The sequence below is a fragment of the Salvelinus namaycush genome, chromosome 11 (genome assembly GCF_016432855.1).
Source record: "Salvelinus namaycush isolate Seneca chromosome 11, SaNama_1.0, whole genome shotgun sequence".
In the NCBI taxonomy this organism is placed as follows: Eukaryota; Metazoa; Chordata; class Actinopteri; order Salmoniformes; family Salmonidae; genus Salvelinus; species Salvelinus namaycush.
In genome coordinates, this window is record NC_052317.1 from 14,123,386 (window position 1) to 14,138,462 (window position 15,077).

At 45.2% G+C, this 15,077-nt stretch overlaps 1 protein-coding gene across 5 annotated transcripts in view; it reads left to right on the forward strand.

The window, feature by feature from the left end:
* Positions 1-808: 808 nt before the first annotated feature.
* LOC120055855 (eukaryotic translation initiation factor 4 gamma 1-like) overlaps positions 809-15,077 on the forward strand; it is a 28,639-nt gene continuing 14,370 nt past the window's right edge. For 2 of the 5 annotated variants that reach the window (XM_039003873.1, XM_039003876.1), the window contains exons 1-8: positions 809-1,220; positions 3,581-3,699; positions 3,942-4,028; positions 4,938-4,958; positions 5,719-5,898; positions 6,200-6,299; positions 13,900-14,054; positions 14,947-15,036. In XM_039003873.1, coding sequence (XP_038859801.1) covers positions 3,625-3,699; positions 3,942-4,028; positions 4,938-4,958; positions 5,719-5,898; positions 6,200-6,299; positions 13,900-14,054; positions 14,947-15,036 — 708 coding nt within the window. In that variant the 5' untranslated portion in view covers positions 809-1,220; positions 3,581-3,624. Of the gene's footprint in view, positions 1,221-2,597; positions 2,866-3,580; positions 3,700-3,941; positions 4,029-4,937; positions 4,959-5,718; positions 5,899-6,199; positions 6,300-13,899; positions 14,055-14,946; positions 15,037-15,077 lie in introns of those variants that run through there. The other 3 variants (XM_039003875.1, XM_039003874.1, XM_039003877.1) reach the window with 3 other exon arrangements.

Here is a 15,077-nt window from a genome sequence, read left to right on the forward strand (position 1 = left end):
GCCATATGTATCAAGCCTGTCAACGAAGGAATGCCTTTTAGAATCATCCACAATTAATAAGATTACATGGACAGGGGATACCTGATCCTAGATCAGTGCTCCTATTCTGAGACACTTTGATACATACAGCTTCTGGTGTTTCTCATGTGTTTGAAGCACCATGCTCCAATCCACTGAGCCATTCAGTGTGCACAGTTGGAGCACAGTATGAGAGGAAATAATTTTAGAATCTTCAGGTCCAAAGCAACTAGACAAGTGCCACTTATTTTGTTCTCCAGCGGCTAAGTGGGTACAGTCAAGTTAAATTACCTTTATTATATCAATACTGCAGTTGGAAATCCACAGTTGAAGTTTGAAGAGGGGAATGAATCCACAATCATGTGGGGTTTGTGTGACCCCTGAGAAAGATTGAAGGATATACATCAACCACCACTGATTGACTCATTCTTATCACTATTTACTTCTGCATTGTGCCACCTCTTCATTGAAAAACTACTGTATTATATCAATTAATAACTTATTGACTAAATTACATATTTCTTATATGTGTAGGCCTAGCACAGACATGTCAAGTTATTGGCCTTGATCAATTACAAACAAATGTCTACTCTTGAGAATATGTAATTTCTCAAGAATACAACATGAATACAACATTATGCAATAAAAGCTCTTAAAAATTATTTATACAACACGCAAATGAAGTTTGTGTACAGAAGTGCAAAACGCTAATGTTCGTGTCCACTGTCACATGACGGAGGATGCGTCATCAACTAACGATTTTCCCGGAAGTACCCATGCGACTTACCAGGCGCACCGTCCGGCCGGCTCCAGCGGACGAGAATGCATTGCAACATGGCCTCGCTGTAAACCGAACGAAACCCCAGTAGATTGTGTATTTTACCGGCAATCCGTCACCATCGGCGCCTTGATCATGGACCTCCGGTCCAGAGGCTTTTTCCGGAGGCATTGGAGTTGTCAATAATAATCTTCAAGTGCTATATTAATACATTTTATGCTCTACTCACTTTTGCACGCTCCATGGATTTAAAGAACAAGTGACAGCAATAGCACTCACCCCAATAAGGGCACCACTTTCCATTTGGAGGAGAGGACAAGAAACTACACTACAATTTTTAAGTAATGGACGATCGGGTGTAATATATATTTTCCACTGTTGATTCCAGTCTTCGCTCATATCCCTCAGACACAATTCATAACCGGTAAGAATCCAGTATTGGCTACCTGCTATCGATCTTTGAAAGACAATTGGATGAAGGCCCTGCTCTGTCAGTCCATGTACAAGGTTAGCTTAGCTAGCTAGTTTAGAAGAGTAGCTCATGTTAGCTAGCTACATGTAAAACCGCTAGTTAGCTAAAATGGAATATTGGCTTTCGCTGTCTGCTAGTCAAAACGAGCTTGATAGCTAACCTTTTGAGTTTAAACTAATGCCAGTTCATGTCGGTGTTTGAAGTGGGTGAACGTATTGGTAAATTAGTTAGCGAACTAACGCTAGCCTGGAATGTTAATGCCACCTCTTTCTAGCTTTCTAATCTTCCCTCTTTTGAACGTTCAATATGACAGTTCCCCTCGAAACAAATTGACTAACCATCATCACCATTTCGTTAGCTTGTGTTTTACTTCAATGCAGATCTGGCAATTTACACATGAGTTTTTTAAATCACACTGTTTTAAAATATGTAACGTTGGTTAATCCGACCTGTCAACATAGCTAAATCTAGGTAAGGCAATTGTCATGCTGGTTTTTCTATGTGTGCGGCTTGGTTGGGCCTACAATGAATTCATTCTGATCGCAAGACTAGCATACCAATTAACATATGAAAGTGTATCAACTATTTCAATTGGATACCAAGAAAGTAATATCTTTAATATTGTGATGCACAAATGTTGTGTCGACATGTCAATGCAGAATTTATCAGTCACTCGACATTACTATGAGAGACACGTAAACTACCACACAGGCTAGCTAGCTAGCTAGCGCGCGTTAGCTAGTGGAGTGTGTTTGACATCCACTATCATTGGACCCCGGCGGTATTTGCATGCTAGAAGGCCTTCCTTGCAATTTGACCCATCAGTAATGTTAGTTGTACCGAATCAAACCACAAACCGATCGTGTTATCATAGGGTTATTTCAGGGTCTTTATTTTTATTTAGTGCCTAAAATGTGTTTACCAAAGAATGGGCGAGCCACAGATGGGATAACATGGCTAACACCGGCTACTTGCTAGCTAGTAGTTAGCTAGCCATATGACACGTCTTCCTAATGTGGGATCGCCTCTTTCGACCATGTGATAACAGTTTGACACTACTTCTTTTCATGCTTGAATTAATGGCAACACTGTAGCAATAAGTAATGGGAATTTGCGAAACCTCTTAAATTTCTCAGTAGTCCCATGCTTAACAGTAAAAGTATACAGAAAATATAGAGAATCTCAAACATTGTAACCACTAACCAGCACGTATCTAAAAAATTGGGGAAATCTGTTACAATCAAATAGAGGCTACTGGCAAGTGAACTTTGACCTGAAACAATACATTCTCTGATACTAACTAACCAGTTAGTTCAATTGAGCGTGAGTGAATGTACCAGCTCAGGCCAGCGTGAGCCTAATCCCCAAGAACGGATGCAGAGAAGTGAATATATATTTTAGATTTTTATTTAACCTTTTATTTAACAAGGCAAGTTAAGAACAAATTCTTATTTCACAATGACTGCCGACTCCGGCTAAACCCTCCCCGAACGACGCTGGGCTAATTGTGTACCGCCCAATGGGACTCCCGATCACGTCTTCTAGCACTGAGATGCAGTGCCTTAGACCGTTGCGCCACTCGGACCCCATGACCCCAGTAAGTGGTTTTTCGCCTTCTAATCCACGTGTCATGTCAAATTTATCTCCCCCATCAATATGTGAGTTGACGATAGTCATGGTGCGACGTGTTTTTTATTTTATTGTTATCATCTGCCTGGAGGATCAATAGATGGTTCAACTGCCCCTATAGTGGAGATGTGGTAATTACCCGTAACCCAATTCAACCTCAGGACGGATGTGATCTCTCTCTTGTTTCAGGTCTAAATAGCGGTTAAGAGGTATATGCAAGTTTCCCCAGCTGATAGAGGCTAAACCTAGAAGACTAAGTGGAAAGTGAAGGAGGGATATAGGGAGGTGAAAATAAGTGTGTATTGGCGGAAGGGTACAGGGAGGAGGCATTACTGTTATCAGGGCAGGGTCAGTAAACACCACCCTTGCTGCTTGGCGGGACAACCTTTCTATAGCGCAGACAAACCCACTAACCCATTTCCAATTTTGGAACTCGGCTCAACAACAATGCTGTCACAACTTCTGACAACCCTGTTAGTGGAAGCCCATGAACTTCATAGGGGGTTAACTTGAGGCTGCTCGCTCATCGGTCACTGGGCATGGTGTCCAGGTTATTATTGTATATCTAGTCTACTCACCATAGCCTAGTCCGACTAGTTTGAAACTGGGTAGATTGCAGTCTTCTGTGGTTTTTTGTTGATTTTGAATTTTTTGTTGTTTTGCTAACTATTCCTCCTCCTCAGATCGGCTGGCAAGTCAGCGCCACCCTAATGCAGAACCAAGTGAAATGAACAAACCACCGCAGTCTATAACGGGACCCACCTCTGTCCCACACCCCTCCCCCTCCCCTGGACTGACACAGGTGAGAGCCAATGACAAGACCCAGCGTGTGCTGACTGGTCAGGGGAGCGTTCATTAGGAAAAAGCACGTGAGAACGTTTTGAAACTGGGACATGCTACCTGAACGTGTCCAATAAGGATGCACATTTTTGTTTTCCATTTTGAAATGTTTTTCTACATTGTACCCTATTGAACAAAACCCATCTTTGGCAGGAAGTTATCTAACTAACGTAGTTGTGTTTCTCTCCCTCCCTTTTCTCCCAGGCTGCCTATGCCCCAGGACAGCCCCCTTCTCTCGTCTTCGCCACCCCACCACCTCAACAAATGAACTCTTCACCGCAACCGCGACAGGTATTGCCCTCTAAATCTCTCTCATTCTATTTCCTGCTCTTTTGCTCACGCTCTCTAAATGTCCAAGCTTCTGTTACGCTGTTAACTCCAACTCTTGCTCAACTGTAACGCTTTGGTCCAACCTGTTTGTGTTTAAGTGTCTTTGGCTACCAACCTTGATCTCTTGCTCTCTTTTGCTGTCCTCCCTCCCAGTTCGCCGCAGGGCCTCGTGCTTTACACCAACAGGTACTAACTCCCCTCACCTTCCCCAAAATGTCTGTCATCCCAACCTGAAAGTAGACCGCTGTGCGTGAATGCAATTTAACTTCAGAGAAAGATGAGGCTAAACAGCCAATTTAGTACTGATCAGACCCAGCTGTAACTAGATGCAAAACCACCTGATTTTGAATGAAATATTTCAAAAAGTATCAATCCAGGCCATGAGTAGAGTGCCGGGCTATAATCCTCAGCCCTTTTGTGGCTCTCCAGGACCAAGGATTCCAGTAGTGATGTGTTCAGGCTGCTAATTACATAGGTTGCCCTTGGTTACATCTGATTCCACCCACTGTAGGACTATACAGTAAAGTTCCTAGGCATCAGGGTCCATTGGTTTTTACATTTCACCTGTCCATGTATAAATTAGTTTCCCTAATCAGGCAAAGTGCCAGCCAACCCATCAGCCAGGCCTACGATCAAGAGGCTTGAATGAAACTAGAACACGCCTACGGTAGTTCCTTGTGGATTTAACTCTCTAGCTTTATTTTTACTTGATGGCTTCATATTTTCTGGTAGTCAGCAGCGAACTGTTAGTGGCTGAGTGATATACTGCTTCTTCTCATTCTCTCGTTCCTTCTGCTCTTCTCTTGTCCTCCTCTCACCCCCCCCCCCCCTCTCTCTCTTGCTCTCTGCCCGCGTGTTGTGCGGCTGAAGGGCGGATACAGGGCACTGCAGGTAACAGCTTCTTTTCCTTCTCACCCTCCTCTCGGTTCGTCTAACCTAGCCGTAGTTTAGTCTGAGTCTATAGAACTAACGTCCAAAAGTTTATTCTCGACCCTTGCCCAAGGGCTGACAATAATCAGTGATCATTTGCAAAATACTTTTGTTGGGTAGATGCTAGCTATGATCATTGTTGAAACTTGTAGCTGCTCCTGCTTCAGTTTAATCCTGCTCCGTCCTATTATAGTCTAATTCCCAGTCTCCTTTGAAATACTAACCAGAGCCTGTATCCACAAAGTGCCTTTTGACTAGGAGTCCTGATCTAGGATTTGTCCATAGAATCGTATTCAATATTATCGAAAAAGCCAAACGGATCCTAGATCAGCACTCCTACTCTGAGACGCTTTGTAAATACTGGGCCAGGATGGATATAGCCACTCCCTGTCAGTCATGGGGGATTCTCATACTCGCTACTCTATGAACATGCACCCATGAGGTTTCCAGTTTTTCACAACACAGGCTTGTAAATCCCAAACTAAAACCCCCTGGCAGTCATCGTGTGTGCAGTGTGTTCAGCTCTCTGGAGTCTTGACCTACCTCAACCATCTGAGTTTCAACATGTGACATTTTAACACCGCAGTACACACACACACACACACACACACACACACACACACACACACACACACACACACAGCTCACCATTTCGCTCATACACACACTCAAATATACCGTAGAAATATACTGACAGTTTCTCTCCCCTCTATCTCTCTAGCCCTACTATGCCAACAGGGCCACCATGCCCACCAGTGCCCCCCGGGTCCAGACCAGCAGCGGGCCTCGTCCGGTGGGTCCCACCCACGTCTACCAGCCCAGCTCCCAGATGATGATGATCCCTGGGCAGCAGCTGTCCTTTCCTGGGTCCCCTCAGGGCTACTTCATCCCCCCTGGACAGGTGCCACAACCGGTCATGATGACTTTATGTTAACGGTTAACTTCATTTGAATATAGGGTTGCAAGATTCCATCAAATTCACAGCTTTCCGGAATTTCGTGGAAGTTTTGGGAATTTTGCAATCCTAATTGTATAACACCTCTCGTACAGTATTCCAGCACCAAAAAGTCTAAAATCAACATACTGTTGTAGCTATACTGAAATGCAGCAAACAAGAAGCTTGACCCCTTTAGGACAGGTAACTCACTGTCCTATACCTTTAAACAGTTCTAAGTGTCCTCTCTGCCCCTCTCTCTCTGTAGTACCGGGCTCCCTACATGCCACCCAGTCCACAATACCCTGTGACCAGCGGCACAGCAGGCTTCTACCCAGGAACCAGCCCGGCTGAATACCCCACCTATGGTAAGGGGCTCTACTCTGGGCCGTGGCCCAACAGCCAAGCATGACCACAACCACAATCTGGATTAGAACCACAGGCACGACTAGATCAGCAGCTGGAACTCGAACCAAAACCTAGTGTTGAACTGCAGTCACTGCTAGAACCACAACCATGGCTAGTTAGTTAGCTGTGTTTATTTTACAGTTGCTCTTAGTCAGGGCATAAATTTAACTTTTTGGTCCACCAGCCACTGTGGCAGGTAGATAAAAACAATACATTTTACCAGCCAAAATATTTTTGGCCTGCTAAAATTACACCAACAAAACACAAAAAACGAACAAGCATGCTTTGTAATGTTTCTAGAACAATACATACAACAATACAATACATTACTAGTAGGGATGCAACGGACAGTGGGCCCACGGTACGGTTTCGGTATCTTTATATTTAAGAAACATAACACAGCACCCTTTAAACAATGAACTCTTTATTTTGCCTATAGACAAAACTTTCCATTCAGAAAAATGGCAGCATGACTGACTAGGCCTGGTTTCTGTCTCTACTGTATGAAATCAAGGGGAGATTAACATTCAAATTGAAAGTGCTTCTTAACTTTGACGACCTGTAGGTTCTTTGCCTTCTCTTCTTTAAATAAACAGGGTACGTACTTGTATAGGCAATATTTAAATGTACAAATAACAAAGTGCAACATCAAGTTGGTACCCTATATGAGATATCTATTCCTTTGAGGTTCTTTTTAGGTTCTTCTGTAAAAAGATAAGCATGTCAACATTCTCTGAAGCAAGACGAGAACGGCTTGCACTGACAATGTCCCCTGCGTTGGCGAGAACTCTCACTTGCAACAGAGGTTCCCGGGACACTGAGGCACTGTTGTGCAAGTTTTGTAACATGGGTGAACTTTGACTGGTTAGTTTTCCACCACACAAAAGGATCAGCATCCACATGAAGGCAATCTGCTGCCTTGTATGAGGTGACCACCTCAATCATTTTGGAAAAGGGCTTGGTCTGCTCCTCTGCTTTGAAAAGCTCCCCAGATAACTCTGCCATGGCGATCTTCTTTTGAGGAGGGGATAATGATGCATTTTCTTCCTCTGTGGATGGCCCTGCTTGAAACTGCAAGAAAAATGGCTGGTAATAATAAATAATAATACAATTATTGTTAAGTGACACATATCTCATCACATTTTAACGCACATGATAAAAGCAATATCATTAAAAATAGATCAAATACCTGATGTTCATGCTCCACAATTTCCTTGAGGTCCTTGTGGACTCTGTCGCAGCAGGCTGGCAGGGATTTAAACCTTGGATCAAGGGCTGTAGATCTGTGAAGGTAGTCCAGAAGATCCCGGTCTGTGTATCTTCTCTCCAAGTCCTGAGTGATGGCCTCCTTGGCCTCCCTGATGGTTGCACTGTCCTCAGGACCTGGTGCCATGGATTTGATAATCATTGTCTTTCGAGGGATCATTGATGAGGTTTCACTGCTCATGAGAGTTGTCATTGTTTGAGTAGCCAAAATGAGTTCTTCTGCCTGCTTCAGTTCACTGTCAGTCAGCATGGCTATGTCTTTGACCGACTTCTTCACCGCCTTGTCCAATACAGCAGAGTAAATGGCCGGTTGCTGTTCCACAATGTTCCAGCATGTCACGTGTGGTATTCCAATGGGTTGTGATGGATTGGATGTCATGGATTCATTTGTGCTTTGGTATCTCTTGCTTGACTGTCAACTTGGTGAGCAGTGGTGTTTTTGTGGGGGGGGGGGGGAGAAGGCACTTTTCTGACCTTCCCCAGGAGGCGGGACACTGCCTTGAGAGAGAGACTGCCCTCTTGGCTGCAAGGTTCAGGATGTGTGCAAAACATCCAATGTGGGGGCCCAAACCCATCAGCTTCACGGATGGCATTCACTATGTTTTGTGAGTTATCTGTAGTGGCTGGGATTGTGCTATTTGGTCTCTCTTGCTTCCACTCCGTCACAGCGTTCATTAGTTCAAGGGCTACCCCTTCATCAACCCAATTCAGTACATAGTGAACCGTCACAGTGAGGTAGCCTTGAGTTGCTCTGGAGGTCCAACTATCAGTGGAGAGAGCTTGATAGGGTTCGTATCCAATTTCTCTCCGTATTTAAAAAAAATGTATTTATTTAACCTTTATTTAACTAGGCAGGTCAGTTAAGAACAAATTCTTATTTTCAATGACGGCCCAGTGGGTTAACTGCCTTGTTCAGGGGCAGAACGCTCTAACCACTAGGCTACTCTGCCACCCTGGTTAACGCGGTTAAACATTTTTCATCAGGTGATGAAATCCCGAGTCAGTAACCACTGAATAGGGCTGCAAATCTTTGGCTATGAATACTCCCACTGCTTTCGTTATTTCTTTGTTTTTCTGAATTTGTCGCAAATTGTTGTTGGAAGGCAGCAGCGAGAGATTGTTGTGTTTTCGCTAACAAGTGGACTCTCCTTGCTCCAGCTCCACCTGCAAGGGATACGGTCGAGTGATGGCGATTTAAATTACACGTTAGAAGTGTTTCCACTCGAGTAGCCGACAGTGGCAAAGCAATGCTTGCAGACTGTACTTTGTTTGTTTATTGTCTGGGGTTCTTACCCTCATCATCGTATTGAACGCCAAAATGTTCCCACACAGCGGATTTGAAAGACAGCTGTGCCTCTTCAAATTTGCTTCTCTCTGTTTTGCTAGTGCTTGCCATTGTCACGTTGGAGCTGAGAGAATATTTGTTTTTAGTTTCCTCTCTCTTCATGGGGCCCCCTTAAGGGAGGTTTCCTACTGAGATGTCATTGCAAATCGTCCATTGGTTTGGTTGTTTAAGGGGAGGGGGTTGCGGTCACTGCGGTTGCCACATTTTGAGCCATTGCCGTGAGGTAAAGTTTGTCAGCCCTCAGGAGACCCCTAATGGCCTGGGGCCCCAAGCAGTTGCCTGCCAAGCCTGTTCTCAAGTTGCGCGTCTGGTTCTGTGGATCTGAATGTACAACGTGCGTGTAGTCTGCAGCGCAATAATTACGTCTTGGAAAATGACAGGCATATCGTAATTCCGCGGTACACGTGTGCGTGTTGAACGGTTCGACAACATACGGTGTCTCATTGCATCCCTAATTACTAGTAAGAAGTAACTAATGTGATATATTAAATCATATTTTTTGTCACCTGAGCCCTTAATTTTCCCCCCGGAACATGACCCGTTAAACCGCACTTATTAACACCCGCTCGCTTAACCCAGAAGCCAGCTGCACCAATGTGTCGGAGGAAACACCTTTCAACTGGTGACCGAAGTCAGCTTGCAGGCGCCCGGCCTGCCACAAGGAGTCGCTAGAGCGCTATGAGCAAAGTAAAGACCCCCTGACCAAATACTCCCCTAACCTGGACGATGGTGAGCCAATTGTGCGCCGCCCTATGGGACTTCAGGTCACAACCGGTAATGACACAGCCTGGGATCGAACCCCAGGTTGTAGTGATGCCGCAACACTGCAATGCGGTGCCTTAGACCGCTGTGCCACTCGGGAGCCTGTGACCTGAGTCTTTTTTTTATTTTTTATTTTTTTTAAATAAATTTTATCCCCTTTTCTCCCCAATTTTCGTGGTATCCAATCGCTAGTAATTACTATCTTGTCTCATCGCTACAACTCCCGTACGGGCTCGGGAGAGACGAAGGTCGAAAGCCATGCGTCCTCCGAGGCACAACCCAACCAAGCCGCACTGCTTCTTAACACAGCGCGCCTCCAACCCGGAAGCCAGCCGCACCAATGTGTCGGAGGAAACACCGTGCACCTGGCCCCCTTGGTTAGCGCGCACTGCGCCCAGCCCGCCACAGGAGTCGCTGGAGCGCGATGAGACAAGGAAATCCCTACCGGCCAAACCCTCCCTAACCCGGACGACGCTAGCCCAATTGTGCGTCGCCCCACGGACCTCCCGGTCGCGGCCGGCTGCGACAGAGCCTGGGAGCGAACCCAGAGACTATGGTGGCGCAGTTAGCACTGCGATGCAGTGCCCTAGACCACTGCGCCACCCGGGAGGCCCGACCTGAGTCTTTTAACCAAAATACTGTATCACAGATGAGACAAAAACGCTCACGGAGCGGGAGGTTACCGTGGTAGCGCAACTCGTCATGTTTGTGCCTCTGAGATTGAGTCTGACTAGTAGAAGCGTTCTCTTCCCTAGCAGTTGAAACTCAAAGATAGAAAAACAACCTAGCTTGTGAACAAAACAATGTAAATAGTGAAGAAACACAAGGACAGTCTCACTTCGGTGGACTTTAGTTTCAAGTAAATTAGACCAACTTTTGTGCCTGTGGGTAGGCTTCTAAAAATGAATCTGACTCAGATCTTCACATGCGCAGAGGCCACAGCAAGGCTGTGTTGCAGCGCAAGTGGAATGAGCTACAGTTGAAGTCGGAAGTTTACATACACCTTAGCCAAATACATTTAAACTCAGTTTTTCACAATTCCTGACATTTAATGTGGATCACCACTTTATTTTAAGAATGTGAAATGTCAGAATAATAGTAGAGAGAAATATTTATTTCAGCTTTTATTTCTTTCATCACATTCCCAGTGGGTCAGAAGTTTACATACACTCAATTTGTATTTGGTAGCATTGCCTTTAAATGGTTTAACTTGGGTCAAACATTTCAGGTAGCCTTCCACAAGCTTCCAACAGTAAGTTGGGTGAATTTTGGCCAATTCCTCCTGACAGAGCTGGTGTAACTGAGTCAGGTTTGTAGGCCTCCATGCTCGTACACGCTTTTTCAGTTCTGTGCTTTGTGATGGCCACTCCAATACCTTGACTTTGTTGTCCTTAAGCCATTTTGCCACAACTTTGGAAGTATGCTTGGGGTCATTGTCCATTTGAAAGACCCATTTGCGACCAAGCTTTAACTTCCTGACAGATGTCTTTAGATGTTGCTTCAATATATCCACATAATTTTCCTTCGTCATGATGCCATCTATTTTGTGAAGTGTACCAGTCCCTCCTGCAGCAAGCACCCCCACAACATGATGCTGCCACCCCTGTGCTTCACGGTTGGGATGGTGTTCTTCGGCTTGCAAGACTTCCCCTTTGTCCTCCAAACATAATTATGGTAATTATGGCCAAACAGTTCTATTTTTGTTTCATCAGACCAGAGGATATTTCTCCAAAAAGTACGATCTTTGTCCCCGTGTGCAGTTGCGAACCGTAGTCTGGCTTTTTTTATGGTGGTTTTGGAGCAGTGGCTTCTTCCTTGCTGAGTGGCCTTTCAGGTTATATCGACATAGGACTCGTTTTACTGTGGATATAGGTACTTTTGTACCGGTTTCCTCCAGCATCTTCACAAGGTCCTTTGCTGTTGTTCTGGGATTGATTTGCACTTTTCGCACCAAAATACGTTCATCTCTAGGAGACAGAACGTGTCTCCTTCCTGAGCGGTATGATGGCTGCGTGGTCCCATGGTGTTTATACTTGCATACTATCGTTTGTACAGATGAACGTGGTACCTTCAGGCGTTTGGAAATTGCTCCCAAGGATGAACCAGACTTGTGGAGGTCTACTATTTTTTTTTCTGAGGTCTTGGCTGAGTTCTTTTGATGTCCCCATGATGTCAAGCAGAGGCACTGAGTTTGAAGGTATGCCTTGAAATACATCCACAGGTACACCTCCAATTGACTCAAATGATGTCAATTAGCCTATCAGAAGCTTCTAAAGCCATGACATAATTTTCTGGAATTTTCCAAGCTGTTTAAAGGCATAGTCGACTTAGTGTATGTAAACTTCTGACCCACTGGAATTGTGATACAGTGAATAATGAGTGAAATAATCTGTCTGTAAACAATTGTTGGAACAATTACTTGTGTCATGCGCAAAGTAGATGTCCTAACCGACTTGCCAAAACTGTAGTTTGTTAACAAGAAATTTGTGGAGTGGTTGAAAAACGAGTTTTAATGACTCCAACGTAAGTGTATGTAAACTTCAACTCTATATAGGCTTCGTAGTTCTTTGACTTTGTGCGATTTCATTTTCCAGCTATGAAACAATGGCTGAAATACTTTGAAAACAGCTACAGCAGAATAGATTTTACTATAAAAGTTTCACACTTGATTTATATTTATTCACAAATGCGAGTGAAATGCTTGCACTGTGGAACCCTGACCACGCGCCAACGTGGCTGGTGAAGTCTTACCTGCCAATGCCGACATCTACCCGCATTTGGCAGGTGGCGGGTGTTAATTTTAGGGCCTGATCTTAGTTGATCTTACAGTTGGTCAGTCAGTTGATCTTAGGTTCTTTACCGTATGGCTTTGCTGGTTGTTTGTGGTGGTTTTGCCTGGCAGGTGTTTGTGTGTATGGTGGTCTTTGTTTCTCTAAGGATCCAAGGCTGTGTGTGTGTGTGTGTGTTTTCTTCTGGCTTTGGTTCGGCTCTATCAGTCTGTGTTCTGTCTTCTCACCTGCTGCCTCTTACTGCCTTAACACCCTGCTTACCTCTGGTTCCCTTCTCATTCACTCACTCTGCATCTGTCTCTTCCTGTCCTCCCTATCTCTCTCTCTCTCCTTTTTCTCTCTTCCCTTCCCTCGCTTCCTTCCTCTCCTCCCCCTGTCGTGTTCAGAGCCCTCTCTGGCTGCGAGGGAAAGGCGGGGGGGTGGGGGGAGAGGGGGCGGGCGAGAGAACGGGCGTCTCTCTCTCCACGGCGCTCCTCTCACCTCCCAGCGCTACCCCGGTGAGTAAGTGTGTGTGTTTGTGTGTTGCGCGGTGTGTGCAGGGCTGCATCTTTATCTGCATGTTTGATTTGTAGTTTTGTTTATAGTTGTTTTTGTTTGGTTTGAACCCCCCCCCCCCCATTGTGTATACATTGTTTTATTTTGCTCCAGGTGCATGTGGGTCAGGGCTTGAAACAAACTTTTTGGTCCCCTAGCCACTTAAACCCCCTCCCCTCAAAAAAAAATAACCTGGAGGAGCATGCTTTGTAATGTTTCTTAAACAAATGTATTACTAGTATTAAGTGATGTGGTAATATTGCTCAATGTTATTTCATTATTTGTGACATCGGCTACATCTTAAAATATCTCAGGTCTTCGCTAGCAGTTGAAGCAGACCCATTGGAGACAACCCAGCTGGTGAACAAGACATTGTAATAGCCAAGGAAGATAGTCTCACTGTAGTAGACTTTAGAGTGAATTAGACCAACATTTCTGCCTGTGCTCAGCGCTTCTAAAATCAGTCTTCAGCACTTCAATCACAGTGCCCACAGCTCCCCAGCCAGGCAGTGTGGGAGCTGGCGTATTATAGTGCTTTGTGTGATTAGCTACCAGCTATTTATTTTGCTGTAAATGTGCTCGTTCTTCACTTCTAACTCTATTCTTATTCGCAAATGCGAGTGAAATGCACTGCCAACGTGGCTGGTAAAATAGACGTCGTACCCGCCAATGCCAATCAACCCGTATCAGGCGGGTGTTTTTATTTTAGGCCCTGTCGTGGGTATTTTAACATGTTCCTATTTCAGTGTGTGGTTATTTCAATGCTTGTTTAGTCTTTATGGTATGTTTGTGGTCATTTTAGTGTGTGATTGTGTGTTGCTTTCCGTGCTGTGTTTGACTCCCCCCCCCCCCCCCCCCACACAGCAGGTGCCTACTACCCGGCCCAGCCCCAGTACAGCCACACACCCCCTGTCCAAACGGCGCCTGTCATGATAAGCCCCGCCCAGCCCCAGCAACAGGCCCTGCCGCCTCAGCCGCCGCCGAGCCAACCACCGGCACCCAAGAGGGAGCGCATAGCGGTACTGTACCACAAACTAATCTTGCTTTTCCACTTTAAGACTATACCCCTGGTGTTTGACCTGAAGACGCAGGCTTTTGATTTTCCACCTGAAAAAGACCCTGACATGGGGCCGGACTGGGACTTTTCTGGGTGCGTGAACATGACAACGGTTAACTGTTAGCATATCAATTGGGCCTTTTCCTTATAAAAAGCAACTGTTCAGGGGATTCAGAAGTTGTTGATGCTTCTTTTAACAAGTCGTTAGTGTCAGCCTACACTGTTGAGAACACTATTTCCCTAGTATAATACCAGGGTATATATTAGGACTGGAAAAGCCCTATAAAGGTCAGAGGGCAGCTGGTATACTATGACCTCGCTGCTGAGGTCAGTGCAGGAGTAGTACATCTTGCCCCTTACCGCTTATACAGGGTCAGACACGGATATCTTCTCCCCCCTCCCCCTTATGGTTAAAGATAGAACCAGGGGGATGGTAATCTGTTCCTAGATCAGAATTGGCCTCAGGGTAATGTGACCCTAGATATGTGATTAAAGGCAACTAACCTCGTGACACAGATGGAGATTGAACAGCGGGAAAGAAGTATAGATTAGTTTAGATGGTAAGAGGGATGACGGGAGAAGAGAAGAGGGGACTATCATTTATTTAGGCCTATTTAACCAGGCTTGTATTCATCAGTATATACCGTAGCAAAACGTTTTGCGATGGGAAACGAAAACGGATAGCCAGTCCCTTCATTGCGTTTTTCATCTGTTGGCGTCTAGTGAATACTGTCCAGGCTAGTCGATTTTTAAGAATACATTCTTATTTACAGTGACGGCCTGGCGAGTGATGGTTAATATGCTAATGTGAAGTAGTCTGACTGTTGGCTGTTCAACTTCATCCTTCTCTTCAGATCAGAATACGAGACCCCAACCAGGGGGGCCGCGATATCACAGAGGAGATCATGTCCGGGGGAAGGGCCACCTCCACCCCCCCATCACAGGTATGCCTCGCAACCCACTAGGGCCTGCCTGTTCAGGACAA